The 18,552-nt window shown below is 49.2% G+C and overlaps 1 protein-coding gene across 1 annotated transcript in view; it reads left to right on the plus strand.

Moving 5' to 3' along the window:
- Positions 1 to 370: 370 nt before the first annotated feature.
- LOC123593587 (histone-arginine methyltransferase CARM1-like) overlaps positions 371 to 18,552 on the plus strand; it is a 246,751-nt gene continuing 228,569 nt past the window's right edge. Inside the window, exons 1-2 of the mRNA XM_045469666.1 lie at positions 371 to 417; positions 2,617 to 3,476. Of these exons, the coding sequence (XP_045325622.1) occupies positions 371 to 417; positions 2,617 to 3,476 (907 nt within the window). The remainder of the gene's footprint in view (positions 418 to 2,616; positions 3,477 to 18,552) is intronic.

Here is an 18,552-nt window from a genome sequence, read left to right on the forward strand (position 1 = left end):
CTTCTGCGACTTCTCAGCTGGGAGCCCGGGCGAGTGCGTTGCTCCTTGGTGCCTCAGTTTCCTCATCAGTAAAGATGAGACAGTATCTCTCTCTCGGGGTGGCGGGGAGGAGTCAGTGCATTAATGCACATGATATGCTTGGGCCCGCGCTGGGCATGGGGTAAGCACGATGAGATGCCATCGCTCGCATCCCAGCTACCTTCCTCTGGTGGGTGTCTGCTCATCCCTCATTCTGATGATGCACATTCGGGAAGGCTCCCAGTCTCCCTGGCCCAGGCTGCGGTCGGGCAGATCCGGCACAGCAAGCCGGTTATGGTCCACTGACCCAAGCTGATTTGGAGCGAGTAGAAGGGGCCTTGCCTTTGCTGAAATGGAGGAAATCGGCGACCGCTTCCAGCATATGACTAAGACCTTCCTGTAAGAGGCGAGGCGAGACCATATGGTAACCTTAATTGAGTCCCTAAATCTAGTCATGACCAAAGCTTAGATTTCCCAGTTTCGTAGTGAATCATAATATTTTGGTATTTTGCTCCAGTTAGCTGAAGTTGAGTCTCTGCCCCCCGTATTAATGTGGAGGAAAGACTGCCATTACGTTTGTTTGTTTAAGTCACAAAACTCCTGGTTTCTTGAGGGTATGGTGGGAGTTCTACTAAGGTCAAGATAGTGCCCTTTCAGAGGTTCTTTCTTTCTTTCTTTCTTTCTTTCTTTCTTTCTTTCTTCCTTCCTTCCTTTCTTTCCTTTTTTTTTTTTTTTAAGCAATCTCTACACCCAGTGCCAGGCTCTAACTCACAACCTAGAGATCAGGAGTGCACGCTGTACTGGCTGAACCAGCCAGCTGCCCCTAGAGATGCTTTATGAGTCATTTTCATCCGCCATTCACTTCTTTTTATGTTTATTTTTGAGAGAGAGAGACAGAGAGATGGGGGAGGGGCAGAGAGAGAGAGAGAGGGACAGAGGATCCAAAACGGGCTCTGTGCTTGACAGCCGCGAGCCTGACACGGGGCTTGAACCCGCGAACCTGAGCTCCAAATCAGTGGCTCAACAGACTGAGCCACCCAGGCGCCCCCACCTTTCACTTTGAGGAGAAATCAGACATCCCCTCCCCCCGCCCAGGTCTACTTTCCACTTAGCCTCGGACAACATATGAAGGCTGAACAGGCGTTTTTTTTTTTTTTTAATGTTTATTTATTTTTGAGACAGAGAGAGACAGAGCATGAACGGGGGAGGGTCAGAGAGAGAGACACACACAGAATCCGAAGCAGGCTCTAGGCTCTGAGCTGTCAGCACAGAGCCCGATGCAGGGCTCGAACTCACAGACTGTTGAGATCATGACCTGAGCCGAAGTCGGAAGCTCAACCGACTGAGCCACCCAGGTGCCCCTGAACAGGCTTTTTTGACAGAAGGATAAAGAGGTTCAAGAGCTGCTTTAGGGGTCTTCAGCAGCATGAAAGTACTTAGTGCCATCTAGGCAGTGGGTAGTAAGGGGAAAGGATGAGGGAAGGGCAGGAGAGTGCTCTGAGGAGGCTGGGAGCACGGCAGGCAGCCTGGTTGGTGAGGGGTGGGGGGTGGGGCAGCATGCAGGTGCTCTGTGGTCCCCACCCCAGAAACCCTCTCCACAGCTCCAACTCTCTGGATATCATCATGATCCCTGGAAACTCCGAGGGCACAAATCAAAGCCATGATTTGTGAGAAGTGGGAATAAGAGGTAAGGATGTGAGAATGAGGTAAAAAGAGCATGGTGCTTAGATGATAAGAGACAAGACAGCGAAGGAGGCCAGAGAAGGCCTCTTTATTGTTTTAATATGAAATTTATTGTCAAATTGGCTTCCATACAACACCCAGTGCTCATCCCAAAAGGTGCCCTCCTCATTGCCCATCACCCACCCTCCCCCCTCCCACTCCACCATCAACCCTCAGTTTGTTCTCAGTTTTTAAGAGTCTCTTATGGTTTGCCTCCCTCCCTCTCTAACCTTTTTTTTTCCCTTCCCCTCCCCCATGGTCTTCTGTTAAGTTTCTCAGGATCCACATAAGAGTGAAAACATGGTATCTGTCCTTCTCTGGATGACTTACTTCACTTAGCCTCACACTCTCCAGTTCCATCCACGTTGCTACAAAAGACCATAGAGAAGGCCTCTTCAGGGAACAAGGTGAGGAGTCAGAGAGGCCACATCAGGAAGCAGGACCACAATGCGGGGGGGGGGGGGGGGGGGGTGGAGGGGGCTGGAGGGAGGGGGCGGGGAGACCCTGAGACCAGGGATTTCTTAGACCTGGCAGGGTTTGAGGGTCGGGACCGCCGGGGGCCTCTAGGGAAGCTCATTCCTCTGAAGTCAGCCTGCTTAGTTAAGGACATCGCCTTCGTGGAATCCCAACGGATTTACAATCCTTGCTTCCTTCCTGCAATCCATTCCGCCAGAGGGGGGTCACCGACCAAGGACACACAGAAGTTGGTTCCGAATGTGAAGAAAAGTTCCCCTGATGGCACTGAGTCTATGGCTGTGGGGCCTCTGGTCAAAAAGAAAAAAAAAAGAAAAAAAAAAAGACGTCTTTCTTTTCTTAATTTCCTGCCGCGGACCAATTTCTCTTCGCACAAGATTAACGTGTGATGTGGCTCCCCAGGGTTTGGAGACCCCCCCCTCCCAACGCCCCCATCCTTGGATGCCGGAGCCAACCGGCCAGGTTGGGTAGCTGCTGGGGCCGGGCGTCAACTTGGGGACGAGCGTCCCAGGCCCTCCCGACCCACAGCGAGGGCAACGGTCCATCCGACAGAGCGAGCCTGCGACGCCAGGTGACCGGAGGGGACTGCGGTCGTTGGAGGCCAGCCAGGTGCCCGCGCGAGCGTCTCCCCCCCCGCCGCCTGGCCGCCGCCGTCCGCACTCGGGACGGCCTCTCCCCGGCGGGTGTGAGTGGCCCGGAACCCGGACGAAGGCGCAGCCGGCAGAGAGCCCGGGCCCCGGCCGTTCCCAAACCCGCGCCCACGCCCGCAGAGCGGACCCAGCGAACAGCAGGTGTCACCCTTCTGCTTGCAAAGCCCCGGCGCCTCCAGGTGCCTCGCGCCCTCCGCCAACGTGCGGCTGGGAGCCGTGGCCGCGCGCACCTGCGCGGCGCCCGCGGGGCGGGGGTCGCCGCGTCCCCGCGCGCCCCCGGCGGGCGGGGCCCCGGGCGGCAGGTGCCGGCAGGAGCCCGCGGGCTGCCGGAGGTCGACGCTCGGCGGCGCGCGGAGGTGAGGAGGGCGGCCGGCGTTTGCAAGTCCCTCCGAAACCTTCCCCCGGCCGTTTCCCGGGGCGCCGCCCGGGCTCGGGGCGGCGGCGCTCGCAGCATGGCCCGGGGCCCGGCGCGCCTGCAGTTCCGCGTGCAGCTGCGCTTCGTGACCGAGGAGCAGCTCTTCGGGGCGGGGCCGCTGTCGCCCCCCAGCCCGAAGTGCCTGCGGCTGGAGGTGCACCCGGCGGGGGAGGAGGCGGACGCGACGGTGACCGACGGTGAAGTACCCAGTCCCGCTCGGAAGTTGGGGCCGGGCGCGCGCGAGCGCGGCGTGCGGGCGGCGGGGGCGTCCGCGCGTCCGCGGGGGGTGCGCGGCGCGGGCGAGTGCGGGGTGCGCCCCGCGGCTCCCCGTGGGGTGGTGGGGGGGGGGACGTGCCGGGAGGCTTCCGCCCACCCGGCCCGGCCCGCGTTGCGTCTTTAGTGCGCTCAGAGAACTTGGAAGCCGTGGGCAGCCGGGCCCTGAGAACTTGGCCGTAACTTAGAGGTGTCCGGAGCGAGGTCCCGAGAAGAGAGGCGCGCGACGCACCCACCCAGGAGCAGAGCGGGACGGGAAACCCTGTCTCCTTTCTTCCAGGCCTGCTGGGCTCTCCTTCCCTCCCCGGCGGCGGGCCGCCCTCCAGCCGCACCTGCAGCCTGGTGCTGGCCGCGTTCTGACGCGCCGGGAGGGCTGTGCCGGGGGTGCACCGGTCCGGGGCGGCTGTCGCGGCCGGTGTGGGCTCTCTACTAGGTGTCTCCTTTTAGGTTCAAAAAGCGACCTCTCCCACGACGTGCACGTTTTCCAGTCCGTAGGTTCCTGGAGCTGTGGGCTGGCGAATGCTTCTGATCTTTCTAGGGTCCTGGACCTTTTTGCGCATCCGAGGAAACCCATAGAGCCTGGCCCCACAAAATGTGCATAGGGAGCACCAAACTTTGCATAGAGATATGAAGGGGTAACAAACAGCTCCACGGCGTGGCTCGTATTAAACACCCCATCCTAGTAAGGGTGGGGAGCAGAGCCCCAGACAGCTGCAAGCCTCCAAAGACTCCTGGGGCTTCTTTCTTCCGACCCTAACTTCTCAGATTCTGAGTACAGTTGAAAATGCTCTGCTGTTGTGATGTGGTTCCGTTGATAAGAATTCCCACAAGTTCAAATAACTCTCAGGTCCACACGTGCTCGTCTGGGACAAAGCGAATCCAAGTTCACTGCTACAGCTCCAAGGCCTTAGAACAGACTCAGGCACACAGTAGGCATTCGATAAATGCTTGTTGTGGTAGAAAAGAAAACCATCCGATGTGTTTTCTCCCTTTACTCTGGGCTGGAATGGAGAAGTCTGGGTCTTTAAAAAATAAGTATTAAATACTGTTTGACTGGTGTCTTAGTTTGAGTCTTGGCCCCGGATCAGAAGCCTTACTCAGCAACTCCTAGATTGCAGGAGGGAAAAGAAAGTAGCTTTCAGTGTTTCCCCTGGGAATTTTAAAACGCAAGGTGCCAGAAAAGTGTTCAGTTTGTCAAGGATGGTGATTTTTTTTAAATGTTGGTTTTTCCTTTTGAGAGAGGGCATGAGAGAGTCCAGGGGAGGGGCGGAGAGAGAGAGAGAGAGAGAGAGAGAGAGAGAGAGAGAGAGAGAGAGAATCCTAAGCAGGTTCCATAGTCACCGTGGAGCCCCAATGTGGGGCTCCAGCTCACCAACCTTGAGATCATGACCTGAGCAGAAATCAAGAGTTGGACGCTTAACTGACCGAGCCACCCAGGCACCCCAGTGATGGTAATTTTATTTAATTCGTAGGCATACACATGGAGGAACAAAGGACCAGGTTTGAGATTTAACCATTACTCAGTGTCTTATGAATTCCTTTCCCACAGATATGTGTTCAGAGAAGAAATATTGGAGGTTCGAGGTCATTGAACTCGTAGACTCCCCAACAAGTAACCCAGTGCCTGGCCTATAAGGACGAAGTTCCTTTACACAGAAGAACATGTTTTCCCTTAAAGCCGTAAATAGAGTCTAGAGGTGACCTCTGTGGTAGGGATTAGACCAGACTCTTGGAAATAGAAGGAATAATTAAAGCTGAGGCAGGCAGGCAGTCATTGTGTGAATTTTTGAAAATTCCTTGGGAAAGATTCACTAACAAGGAAGCAGAGAACTCACGCTCTTTAACAGCTTGAGTCCTAAAATGCAGTTGTTAAAGCTAGCTCCTCTTTTTATGGAGAGTTTCTGGAGAGAAACTATTCTGGAGTTGTTTTTTTAGTAGCTCGTCGTACTGTGTGGCCAACTAGACCACTGTGGGTGATGGCCAGGCAGAGCAGGTTGAGAAACAGATTCTAGTATCCTCTTAGAAGAAGCATGGTGTTGTATTCAAATATCGGACCTTGAGTAGCAGAAGTCCGAATGGCGAGGCTTTCTCCCCGGGTGAAGTTTTTGGGATGGGTGCAAAGTCTTTAATGGATTGGAAGAATGGGCCTAAGCAATGTATCCTTAGAAAATGATACAGTTTCTTAGCTCACGTATGGAATTAGTTATTAAACAAGTAGGCTCTGGAGTAACTGTGCCTGGATTCAAATCCCGGTGATGTCTTTTACTAGCTGTGCTGCACTCAGGAGATGATTCACCCTATGTAAGCGTCAGTTTCTTCATCTGTAAAGTAAGAATGGTCACACGCGTGTTACATCGTTAAATAAAATAACATATATACACGTATAATGCATGGCATGTATTAAGAGCTCAGTAAGTGTTTACCATTATTATTAACATTTATATTCTGCTCCCCCCCCCCCCCCAAATAATAGTTTCCTTGGCTGTTCTGAGGGATAGCCAGGCTGTATTTTTGTGAAGATGTTCCGAAGGAAACTCCATTAAGTCTAGTCGATAATAACTAGGAAAAACTGAACAATCTTTTAGAGTCCCAGTCTCAATAGCTTGTCAAGTAAAAAAAAAAAAAAAAAAAGGAACAGAACAAGACAAACCAGTTTATTCTAATTTCGGGCCCTCTAAAACTGACAAATGATTTTATGAAGGGAACACACCAGGGGGTCCAGCACTCCAGCTTATGAAGTCTGAGAAGACAATCATTTATTCCTTTTTTTCTCAAACATATTTTTTTGAGTCCCTCTTTCTACCACGAGCCTTCCCAAGAGCATGCCTGGTTCATCCTTTTCTCCCCAGAGCCTTCGACAGTACCTGGTACCCACAAGGCATCACTAAGTGTTTGTTGAGTGAATTGGGGATCTAAATCAAGAATTTATTTTAGTGTTTATTTATTTTTGAGGCAGAGAGAGACAATGCGAGCAGGGGAGGGGCAGAGAGAGAGGGAGACACAGAATCCGAAGCAGGCTCCAGGCCCTGAGCTGGCAGTACAGACCCCACAGTGGGCTTGAACTCATGAGCTGTGAGATCATGACCTGAGCCAGAGGTGGACACTCAACTGACAGAGCCACCCAGGTGCCCCTTAAATCAAGAATTTTTAAATTTTGTGGGGCGCCTGGGTGGCTCCGTTGGTTAAGCATCCGACTTCGGCTCAGGTCATGATCTCGCGATTCGTGAGTTTGAGCCCCGCGTCGGGCTCTGTGCTGACAGCTTAGAGCCTGGGGCCTGCTTCGGATTCTGTGTCTCCCTCTCTCTCTCTCTGTCCCTCCCCCTGCTCACTCTCTCTCTTTTCTCTCTCAAAAATAAATAAACACTAAAAATTTTTTTAAAACAAAATACAGTGTATTGATAGGAAATTTGAAATGTAGTGAGGTCAACGAATCTGGAGATGGTTGCCGCTGGAAGGTTAGTTCCTCAGGGTTCCCAAGAGAAGGAAACATGCCACACCATGGTGGTGAGCACGTGGAGAAGCGGTAGGTGGGTCAGGGGGAGTAAGGGGAATTGTGGGTAAGAGCCTTCACTGTGGTTTCTGTGGGGGAAGAATGGGGGAGGCGGGGTAAGCAGGCTGAGGGTGGCTGGTTTGAACAGTTTCAGCAGGCTGGGGGTCTAGGGTCTGTCCCGAGTTGCCGGGCCCCTGGCCCTGGGTTGATTATTGTTGATGGTGGCCTGGAGTTGGAGTGTGAGAGCCTGCTATAGGGAGTGTTGGGGGTGTGGGCTCTGGATTGACCGGCTTGTGCTTGAAAAGTGTGTTTGCAGTGAGTTGGTGACTGTCTCCAGGAGTTGGCTCATCTAGGAGGGGCGGTCTCCCTGGGGTCCCCAAGGTCCCAAATGTCAAAGCATCAGTATACAGGAATAAAAGACAGAGTTGGGGCACCTGGGTGGCTCAGTCCGTTGGGCATCCGACTTCGACTTGGGTCATTATCTTGCAGATCATGAGTTCAAGCCCCACATCTGGCTCTCTGCTCCCAGCACGGAGCCCGCTTTGAATCCTCTGTCTCCCCCTCTGCCCTCCCCTGCTTGCAGATACTCTTTCTCTGTCTAAAATAAATTAAAAAAAAAAAAAAAAAGAAAGAAAGAGTTAATACAAGGGAGAATCAGAACATACCGGAATTGGATAGTACATAGGGTGGGGTGGCCGCACAGAGGAAGGGCCTGTGGATAAGGTCTTGAGTTCAGGTGATGGGGGAAGAATATTATTTTCATCCCTCAAATATGTTAAGGAACTGGAAAATGGAGAGGAACCACACAGTGGGTGGGGGATGGGCCTGCCTCCTCTCTACCCCTTCCCCAAGGTTTCCTGATTGGTTGGGGGGGGGGGGGGGGGCGGAGGACAAAGGAATTTAAGATGTGGGACTGTGTCATACAAAGGTTAATGGTAGACCAGGTCTCCAGGAGAGGAGACAGACACTTTCTTCCTTGTTCGGTTTAGAGCTGTCTTTTAATTAATCTGGAAGAGTTAGGAAGATACATGAATAAGCCTCATAGGTAATCAAGTATAAAAAAGCAATGATTTTCTTGTCTCCGAGGTATTTTAAAAGGACGCTATGTATCTTGTTCCCTTGCGGTTCCTCATCTCATTAGAGGGGGAAAAAAAGAACAGAGGAAAAGTCAGAGAAAAACATCCTTTGTATCACTTGGGAGTATTAATCTCCCTTCATTAAATTCTGTGGTAGCAAGTGAGTAAGTTGGAGCCTATGACCAGGATCCTGAAGTCAGTCACCTACAAACGATAGCGGCATTCATTATTTTTCATTCAACAAACATTTATCGAACACGTGTTCTGCGCGAATCACTGGCTGAACAGTAAATGAGCTGGAGAAAGACCCATTTGTATGGAGCTAATATTTTAATTGGGGGAAGACAATAACCAATGACAGAGCGAGGCAATTGCAGAGCGAGATAAATGTTTTGAACCCAATGGGAAAGAAAAAAAAAAAGAGACAAAGGAAGGGAGGGAGGCCAGTTCAAAGAGTGGTCAGGGAAGGTCTCTCTGAGGAAGGAACATTGGATGTGAGGCAGCAAGGATGAAAGCAGCCAGCTAAGCCAAGAACCGGAGGACGAGCACCCCGGGGCAGGAGAAGTGGCAGGTGGCAAGGCCCCGAGGCTGGAAGGAGCTGTGTTCGAGACCGGGTGGAGAGGGACGGGGAGCGATGTGAGTGAAAGTTAGTGCTGCAATTATGCTTAGAGTATAACGAGCCATCTCGGACCCAGTGACTTAAAATAACTATTTGATCACGTTTCCAGATTCTGTGGGTTAAGGGACCAGGCAGGGTTGGGCTGGGTGAGGCTTTTGCTCCTTGTGGCATCGACCGAGGCTGCCCTCTGGGACTCAGCTGGTGGCCAGCCTGGTCTGGGGGGATGCAAGAAAGCTTCCTTTACCTGGGCTGGTATCTGGGCTGGTGTGACGGTTAAGGTTTTGTGCCAGTTTGGGTGGGCTGCGGGCCCAGATATTTGGTCAGATATTACCTGGATGTTTAGGTGAGGGTGTTTTTGGATGAGACCAACATTTAAATTGGCGACTTTGAGTAAAGCAGATTGCACTCCCCTCCCCTGCCCCCCGAATGTGGGTGGGCCTCGTCCAATCAGTTGAAGGCCTTAACAGGACAAAGCCTGATCTTCCCTGAGCAAGAAGGAATTCTGCCAGCAGATGGCCTTTGGACTTGAACAGCAGCACTGGCTCTTCCCCGGGTACTCACTCTGCCAGCCTACCCTGTGGATTTTAGATTTGCCCGACGTACACACCCTATGTACTATGTACATCACACACCCTATGGATACTGTTTCTCCAGAGAACCCTCGTAAAATGGAGAGGATTCGGAGATTAGGACAGTCAGTGGGGAGCCTGCGTGTGGCTTGGCTCCCTCCCACATGAGCTCCTCCCACCACGGGCTTCTTCCATGGAGACGCATGGCTCCAAGAGAGAGTTTTCCCACAGACTAAGCAGCAGCCGCATTACTCTTGGTGACACGCACCTGGAAATCAGTACGACATCACCTGTGTCGTACCATATTGATCACTGCAGGGATAAGGCTGCCCAGGTTCGAGGAGAGAGTGTGTAGACCCCACTTCTTTATGGCCAGAGTGGCACGGGATTATGTGTATAAACTGTGTTAGGGTGAGCCTGAGTGGCTCTTGATTTCCGCTCAGGTCGTGATCTCATGGTTCATGAGATCGAGCCCCACATTGGGGCTGACAGTGCAGAGCCTGCTTGGGATTCTCTCTCTCTCTCTGTCTCTGTCTCTGTTTCTGTCTCTCTGTCCTCCCCTCCCCACCCCCCCCCCCCCCCCCCCGCTCATTCTCTCTCTCTCTTTCTCTCTCAGAAATAAAAATACAACTTTAAAACTGCCAGTTAGACCAACCAGGTCATATGGGATGTAACACACAGACATTCTCTCACTCACTCACTCATTCACTCACTCACTCATGGGGTTTGGGGCATGAAAACCTCCCTCTTCATCGCAATTACTGAAAAAGCTGGTTAGAGAGCATGGATTTTGATAGGTGCCACAGCGGACTCCCTAACTCTTCTCTCTTGAATTGAATTTGCTCCTCCTCACCTCCCCCTGCAGAAACAAACAAACAAACAACACACAAAACCCCTGTAAGCCTACCACTTGGTGAGCAGCCCAGAAAACACCATCTCAGCTGGTCATGAAGCAGGTGGGAGGGGGCTGGGATGGGTGGGCTCCTGTCCTTCTCCCGAAGGCATTGGAGAACCCTGAGGGGACAGGGGGTGCAGCGAGGCTAGAATCGCCACTGGGGAGCAGCATTTCTGAGTGAGGCATGGGCAGCGTGTGTGCTGGGGAAATTCTTCGTTGTGAGAGACATCACAGAGAGGTTAGTGTCCCTGGCCCCTTGGTGGCAGGTGCCAGCCACCCCCCCCCCCGTTGTACCTGTTTCTGTGACAGTGAAGAAGAAGTTCATGTGTGCCAGCCGAATGCCCTTCACGTGGGCACAGGAGGAAGGAAAAGTGCAGAACTCTGGCCCCTGCTCACGCCCCGATAATCGCAAACTCAAATACTCTGAACTTCTCCATCTAGACCACCAGAGAAACGCAGCGTGTACCTTTGGCATGGTAGTCCCTCTCCCCAACAGTAGACCCCTCCCGTTCACAGTCCGGTCCGACCGTGGTACCATTTAATCACGGCAACTATTCAGACATTATGGGTGGACCAAAGGGTTGTTAAAGGAATAGGAATCCTGCCGAGTAACTTCTTTCTTTTCTTGCTATTTTACCAAGAGCAACACTTGCATGATTTCGTTTTAGTTTTCCCAGGAAGATATTTAATACAACTAAACGGGGACGCCCAGCTAGACCTGGTTTGGGGCTCCAGCCCTGTGGGCTGTTCGTCAGTGAAGACAAAGCATTGCTTTCCTCTGTGAGGCAGTAGGGGTATCTCGAATGGATGCAAAATATGAAGCCATCCAAAGCCCTTGTGTGTTTGAGTCTAACGTCACTGAAGGGAAAATGAATGAAAAGACTCCTTTTCCTGGAGGAATACGGACTCTTTATGATTCCTTTCTTCCTCCACTTTGAATAATTGTGCCGAGTTGTGGTCTGTATTGAGTACCCATGAATAAACCAGTTTAAAGACAGGCACTCCACGGATGAAGACTTAGAGTCCGTGCCACATGGAAGAGAAAACAGACATGGGCATCTTGTGAGTCAACGGACAGCACAGCCGTCCCTTAATTTGACGAGTTAGTACTTGAAACGAAGAGGTTTATCTAGGCAAGAAGTTCTCCTCCCAGGATCATCCCCCCCAAATAAGCCCCTAGTGCTTGGGAGACCTCCCCACAACCCTCAATTCTCTCTCCCCTGCAGCTGGGTTTTCACAGTGAAGATTTGCAGATAAAAGCTGAGGGGTTAGATTTTTCCAGCATTTAATCCTTGAATGTTTCACTCGGAGGAATGACTTTGCATTCTTGAGCAAGGTCTTTTTTTCCCCGGGTCTGAGAGATTGCTGGGTATCCTTAATCACTCTCCAATTGTATTTACCTCCATTCAGCTAAGCTACTCCTTTGTGGTAGGTGCTAGACATGTTATGTCTAGACTCACTGTGAGCTGGAGGGAAAAATAATATTGACCTGATTTTATTGGTTCATTCTGTCCCAGGTGTATCGTCCTCAAAACCTGACTCTGTCCCCCGTTCCGTGATACTGTCTTGTGTTTAATCACCCAGTCTTTAGCCTGGGGCGAGGTGGGACTTCTAGCCACAAACCCAAAGTCGGATTAGGCCATGGAATTAGAAAACACTGTTTGCTCATGGTTTGCAGCAACTAGATTTATCAGTGAGTTTAGAAACCCGAGTAAGAGAGTCGCGTGGTTGATGATACGCCTCTTGGCATATTTCAGGCAGAATTAAGGTTTTCTAAACTCTGGACCAGTCATCTAAATAGAATTGTGTGACCTTCCTTTGTTAATTGCTTCTCACCATTTTAACCCCTGTGTTATAAGAAGGGTGGCGAGGTGGTTGGATTAACCAGATCAGGTTTCCCCATGTTTTAGCTTCATGACCTTGGGTTTAGTGAACCTGCCAGAAGCTTACTTTGTTTTCTCTTGTAGAAGCTGAGATCATTTTTACCTCATAAGGTTATGTCGGGGTGGGGGGGGGGGGAGAAACAGAATAATGAAATGTGAAAGACAATACAGTGACTTCCATTTATTTTTGAGGGAAGTAGGGTCAAAACGATCCAATGAAAATAACGCAGAGATACTCGGCAAGCAGTCGTAAAGCAAAGTTACCACCTCTCTGGGGCGTACTTAACGTTCTAGAACCATTTGCAAAGCGGTTTCTGTGGGATTCTGTCCATGGTGGACTTCCCACAGGACTCTTCGGGAAAAATATATTTTGTGATTCTAGCCACTTTCACCCTGTGGCTCTCTGTCACACCAGTCTGTCTCTCTACTGAGGGATCATTTCTCAGGGCCTTTTTAGGTACCGTTCCATCTGCCTACAATGCTTTTCCTACTCCACATCTCCACTCCAGCCTTTTTGTATATTTGGGTCCTTCTCGTTCTTTACTTCAAAGCTTGGAAATCCTTTTTGGAGAAAGGACCTCTCATGGTCCGCCGTGCCCACCGCCATTTGTCTAAGCCCTCTGCTTTCGTGGCGATGATCACAACTTGGAATGAGAAGTGAAAGAATTTTATGACCTACTGTTGGTTAAAATCGAAGTTGGAAACGCAGGCCGCAGGTTGCAAGAGGATTTAATGAGAAACCTTGAGAGGCAAGGAAGAGGTTGACCCAGATGCTTCTGTGAGCATGAGCGACAAGGTTGAAGTGTGTTTTCCAATTAGGAGCCACGAAGGCATGGAGAATGGTGAGTACTAGCCGGGTCAGGAGAAAGCTCTGTCTCGGTCAGAGCTATGCACGTTCTGAATCTTGTCATCGTGAAACTGAGTTCCTGGTCAGTGTCTTTACTAAGAAGGGCAAAAAGGTCTCCAGTCGTATTTCGTTTTTAACCGTGGAAAGGCCATGGTTATCTGCTGGGAAATAGAAGTCAACCTTGAGGCGATTACGATTGCTGAAAAGCTTGTTTAACATGTTTGTTGTGGGAAATTGTATTTACTTACTATATGTTTATGTTGGAAAATTGCACTCTTTAGCATGTTTGTCGTGGAAAATTGAGTTTATTCGCCTTGTTGTGTTGTACGCAGCAGCACCATGATGAATAGCTTACTAACTTCCTTCAGTAACTCTAGCTGTACCTGTGAGAGGAATTCGTTTCATTTATTGATTTGTGCAGTTCATATTTATTGCATACCCACCATGAGCCAGACACCGTTCAGGGCAAATAGCAGTGTATCAGTTATCTATTGCCGGGTAACAAATAACTAGAGACTTAGTGGCTTAACACGACACGCATTGATTGCCTCCTCATTTCTGTGGTCAGGAGTCTGGGCAAGGCTTCGGAATCCTCTGCGTAGGGTCTCAGAACCTGCAGTCAGTGCTCCGGCCAGTGCTGAGATTTCAATATAAAAACTTGACCGGGAAGGGATCCTCTTGTGTGGTTGTTGGCTGAGTCCAGTTCTTTAAGTGCTTTTCACTGTAGGCCTTGGCTTCTTACTGCCCGTTTGCTGGAGGTTACCTCCCGTTCAGTGGTATATGGGCCTACACGGTGTGGCCCTATGTCCTCAACGCCAGGAAGAGAGGAAGGGGTCTGATAACAAGATGGAAGTCTCGGTCAAATGTAACTTAATCATGGAAGCCACACCCATGACCTTCGCCATCGTCTGTTGGTTAGTCCCTAGGCCAGTCCACACTCGACGAGAGGGGATCACATGATGGCACGATCATGCCCTCCCAGGAGGCAGGGATCATTGAGGGCCATCTTGGAGTCTGACTGCCATGTGGAATGAACAAAAAGAGGTCACCACTTTCACAGAGCATGCATTCTAGTACCATTTGGAAAGGATCAGGGACTTTGTGCTGGACTTCCTGCAGTCTTGGCTGAGAAAAACATAGTTGGAGTTCTAACATGAATTGGTAAACATCATGTAAAGAATCCTTCTTCTTTTTTTTTTTTTTTTTTCAACGTTTATTTATTTATTTTTGGGACAGAGAGAGACAGAGCATGACCAGGGGAGGGGCAGAGAGAGAGGGAGACACAGAATCGGAAACAGGCTCCAGGCTCTGAGCCATCAGCCCAGAGCCCGGCGCGGGGCTCGAACTCACGGACCGCGAGATCGTGACCTGGCTGAAGTCGGACGCTTAACCGACTGTGCCACCCAGGCGCCCCAAGAATCCTTCTTCTTTAAATTAGTTATCAAGTACAGTCCTGCCCTGAATCTCCCAGGGAGTCTGCAGCTAAGTCGCAGAACAAAAGAACGTATCTAAAAGTATACAACATCTCCTAGCAGAGTTGCAGTGATCAATAGAACCCAAAATCAGCTCCACTGTGCCTCTGGCTTCTAGGTCCTTTGCTCTGCTTTGGAGAGCTGGATGGAAGAGGCCCCTGTCTAGGACCAAGACAAATCCCGTGGTGGTAACTCGTGTTTAGTTTTTAGTCAGGGTTACTTCATCATGACCTCATTGCTTTTTGTGGAGGGCTTAGCTAGCTATTCTTCTTTGTGGGGAAGAGATGCATTGAAGGTAAGTTTGTGCTTAGGTTCAGACACTGAAGCATTTTCAGGTTGCTCACAGGACACAGGGCGACGTTGTTTCAAACGCGAGAAATTACAGTGGCCGTTGTATGGAGTGAACAAGGAGGCCGGTGCAGTATGGGAAAGGAGAAATGGATAAGAAAGGGAGGAAGGAGGGAAGGGAAGAAAGGAGGAAGAGGAAGGGAGAAAGGAAGAAGGGAGGGAGGGAGGAAGGGAGGAGGGCAGAAGGGAGGGAGGGAGAAAGGGAGGAAGGATAGAAGGAAGGGAGGAAGGGAGAAAGGGCGGGAGGAGGGGAGGAGGGCAGAAGGGAGGGAAGGACAAAGGGAGGAAGAGGGAGGAAGGAAGGAAGGAAGGACGGAAGCTAAGCCCTCACTGTGTATTTATTGCATCTTAGGCGATAAACGAGGGGTACACTCTACAGATCTCGCTGTTTTCTGTGGCAGTCACGTTGTATGACTTAAAGTCATAATCTAAAACCTGTTTCACAAACCTTGACATTTACCCAGTCATGGGTTTAGAACTCTTATTTTATTTTATTTTATTTTATTTTATTTTATTTTATTTTATTTTATTTTTTTAATGTTTATTTTAGTTTTGAGAGCAAGAAAGAAGAACGTGAGCAGGGGAGGGGCAGAGAGAGAGAGGGAGACACAGAATCCGAAGCAGGCTCCAGGCTCTGAGCTGTCAGCACAGAGCCTAACGCAGGGCTTGAACCCGCGAATCATGAAATCATGACCTGAGCCCAAGTCAGGCGCTTAGACGGCTGAGCCACCCAGGTGGCCCTAGAATTTGTATTTTAAAAGACTTGGAGATAGACTCTGGACAGGCTTGAGAGAGCAGCTCTGCCTTGGATCGCAGGTATCAGAAAATCCGAGATGAATGAAAATCCATAAGTCGGAACAGGGAAGAGGAAGGTGGGTCTGAATGGTGTTCACTGCTCTTCACCCACCCGCGTGTGGCTAACGGCTGCCCAGATCCCAAGGTGAGCATCGCAGGTTAATGTGAGATGCTACGTGCAGAATAAGAACATGTTCGGGAAAGCCTCCGACGTTCAGAGGAAAGGACAGACCTGAGATGTAAGCCCAGGCGCTGGGCTGGAGTCTCAGCCCTCGTAGTGCTTCTCTGTGCTTGGAGAACAAATGCTCTGTCATTGCTTCATGCATTTCCGTTGGATGAAGCTTCCTTTTTCCTTCCAGGGACGCTCTTTCCCGATTTCGTATTTTTTCTTCCTCCGAGAATTGTTTCTTTTAATCTACAGATTCTACAGATGACAAACCCCTCAGGGTATGAATGCTGTTTCCTTAGGTTTTTAGAATATCAGATCAGAAGAGCACAGAACATGTCAGCTCTAGGCAATGAATATTAATTTCCTAATCCATAGAATAATAACAGCTTTAGAAGAGCCTGTGGTTCAGAGACGTGGAATCAACGTATAGGCTCAGCCAGCTCCTGCATATAAAAGAGCCAGGCTGGAGATCAGTCCCCCACTGTCCACCTCAGCTGTCTCTCCTGGTCTCCTGGCAGAATATTTAGAATGTGCTTTCTTAGCCAACTTGTATGATTTTTTTTCTCCTGCCTCACAGAAATAGTTGTGATTTTTCTGTCTCTTTCTTTGCATATAGCATTTGATTCTTTGATATTCCACTTAGACTGGGAGTACATTATCTGACGATAACGCATTTCAGCATTACCTGTGTCTTTGCATTTCCCCATATGACTTTTTAAAAATATTTATCTATTTTGACAGAGAGCGAGCGAGCACAGGTGGCAGAGGGGCAGAGGGAGAGGGAGAGAGAGAATCCCAAGCAGGCTCCCTGTTGTTGCACTGTGCCCGACGTGGGGCTGAATCCCACGAACTGTGAGATCGAGACCTGAGCTGAGATCAGGAGTTGGATGCGTAAGCAGGCGCCCTGCATTCCCCCATATTCTGACGTGGCCCTTTACTGTCAGGGTCTTGAGGTCAGGGCTTATGTCTCAACCATTTCTCTATTTCTAGGGAGATGTACGATAGCCCCTGGTTCTAGTGGGTGTAGTTATGTAGCTTCTGGGGTGGAAAGTGTAATTTTTCCTTGGAAGATATGGGCCTAGATTCCAGATCAGCTTTATTCAGCCATTATTACAGCGAGCTAAGTTTTCTGTAACCCTTCTTATAAATTAACCAAGTTTCTCTTCGTTTATTGCTTAATTTTGTTCTTCTTGGAGCAAATCCTTCCTACTCAGAACATGTGCTGCAGTTTATTATTTTTCTGTGTTTATTTTAAATTTTAGTTAACATACAGTGCAATATTGGTTTCAGGAGTAGATTTCAGTGATTCCTCACTTACAACACCCAGTGCTCATCACAGCAAGTGCCCTCCTTAGTACGTGTCACCCGTCTAGCCCATCCCCCATCCACCTCCCTCCATCAACCCTCAGTTTGTTCTCTGTATCTAAGAGTCTCTTATGGTTTGTCTCCCTCTGCGCTTTTTTCTCCCCCCTTCCCATATGTTTACCTGTTTTGTTTCTTAAATTCCACATATGAGTGAAATCACATGGTATTTGTTTTTCTCTGTTTGACTTATTTTGCTTAGCATAATACACTCTAGCTCCATCCATGTCATTGTAAATGGCAAGATTTCATTCTTTTTGATGTCTGGGTAATATTCCATTGTGTATATATACGTATATATACGTATATATGTGTGTGTATATATACATGTGTACATATATACGTATATGTATATATATACCACATCTTCTTTATCATTCATCAGTTGATGGCTATTTGGGTTCTCCATAGTTTGGCTATTGTTGATAATGCTATATACTTTGGGGTGCAAGTGACCTTTTGAGTCTGTATTTTTGTATCCTTTGATGCACTACCTAGTAGTGCAATTGATAGATGGTAGAGTAGTTCTGTTTTTAGTTTTTTCAGGAACCTCCATTCTGTTCTCCATGACGGCTGCACCAGTTTGCATTCCCACCAACAGTACAAGAGGGTTTCCCTTTCTCCACATCCTCACCAACACCTGTTGTTTCTTATTAATTTTAGCCATTCTGAGAGGTGTGAGGTGGTATCTCATTGTAGTTTTGATTTGTATTTCCCTGTTGATGAGTGATGTTGAGCATCTTTTCATGTGTCTGTTAGCCACGTGGATGTCTTCTTTGGAAAAGTGTCTGTTCATGTCTTCTGCCCATTTCTTAACTGGGTTATTTGTTTTTTTTTGGGTGTTCAGTTTGATAAGCTCTTTATGGATTTTAGATACTAACCCTTTATTAGATATGTTGTTTACAAATGTCTTCTCCCATTCCATCAGTTGCCTTTTAGTTTTGTTGACTGTTTCTTTCTCTGTGCAGAAGTTTTTTATCTTGAAAAATCTTGATGAAGTTTTTTGATGAAGTCCCAATAGTTCATGTTTGCTTTTGTTTCCCTTGCCTCTGGCAATATGTCTAGTAAAAAGTTGCTCCAGCCGAAGTCAAAGAGGTTGCTGCCTGTGTTCTCCTCTAGGATTTTGATGGTTTCCTGTCTGACATTTATGTCTTTCATCCATTTTGAATTTATTTTTTGAACTTTATTATTTTTTTTTTTTTAATTTTTTTTTTTTTCAACGTTTATTTATTTTTGGGACAGAGAGAGACAGAGCATGAACGGGGGAGGGGCAGAGAGAGAGCGAGACACAGAATCGGAAGCAGGCTCCAGGCTCTGAGCCATCAGCCCAGAGCCTGACGCGGGGCTCGAACTCACAGACCGCGAGATCGTGACCTGGCTGAAGTCGGACGCTTAACCGACTGCGCCACCCAGGCGCCCCTATTTTTTGAACTTTAAAATAATAGTCCAACACATGAGGGGAAGCAGTTGAGCTA

The sequence above is a fragment of the Leopardus geoffroyi genome, chromosome D4, assembly GCF_018350155.1.
Source record: "Leopardus geoffroyi isolate Oge1 chromosome D4, O.geoffroyi_Oge1_pat1.0, whole genome shotgun sequence".
Taxonomy (NCBI): Eukaryota; Metazoa; Chordata; class Mammalia; order Carnivora; family Felidae; genus Leopardus; species Leopardus geoffroyi.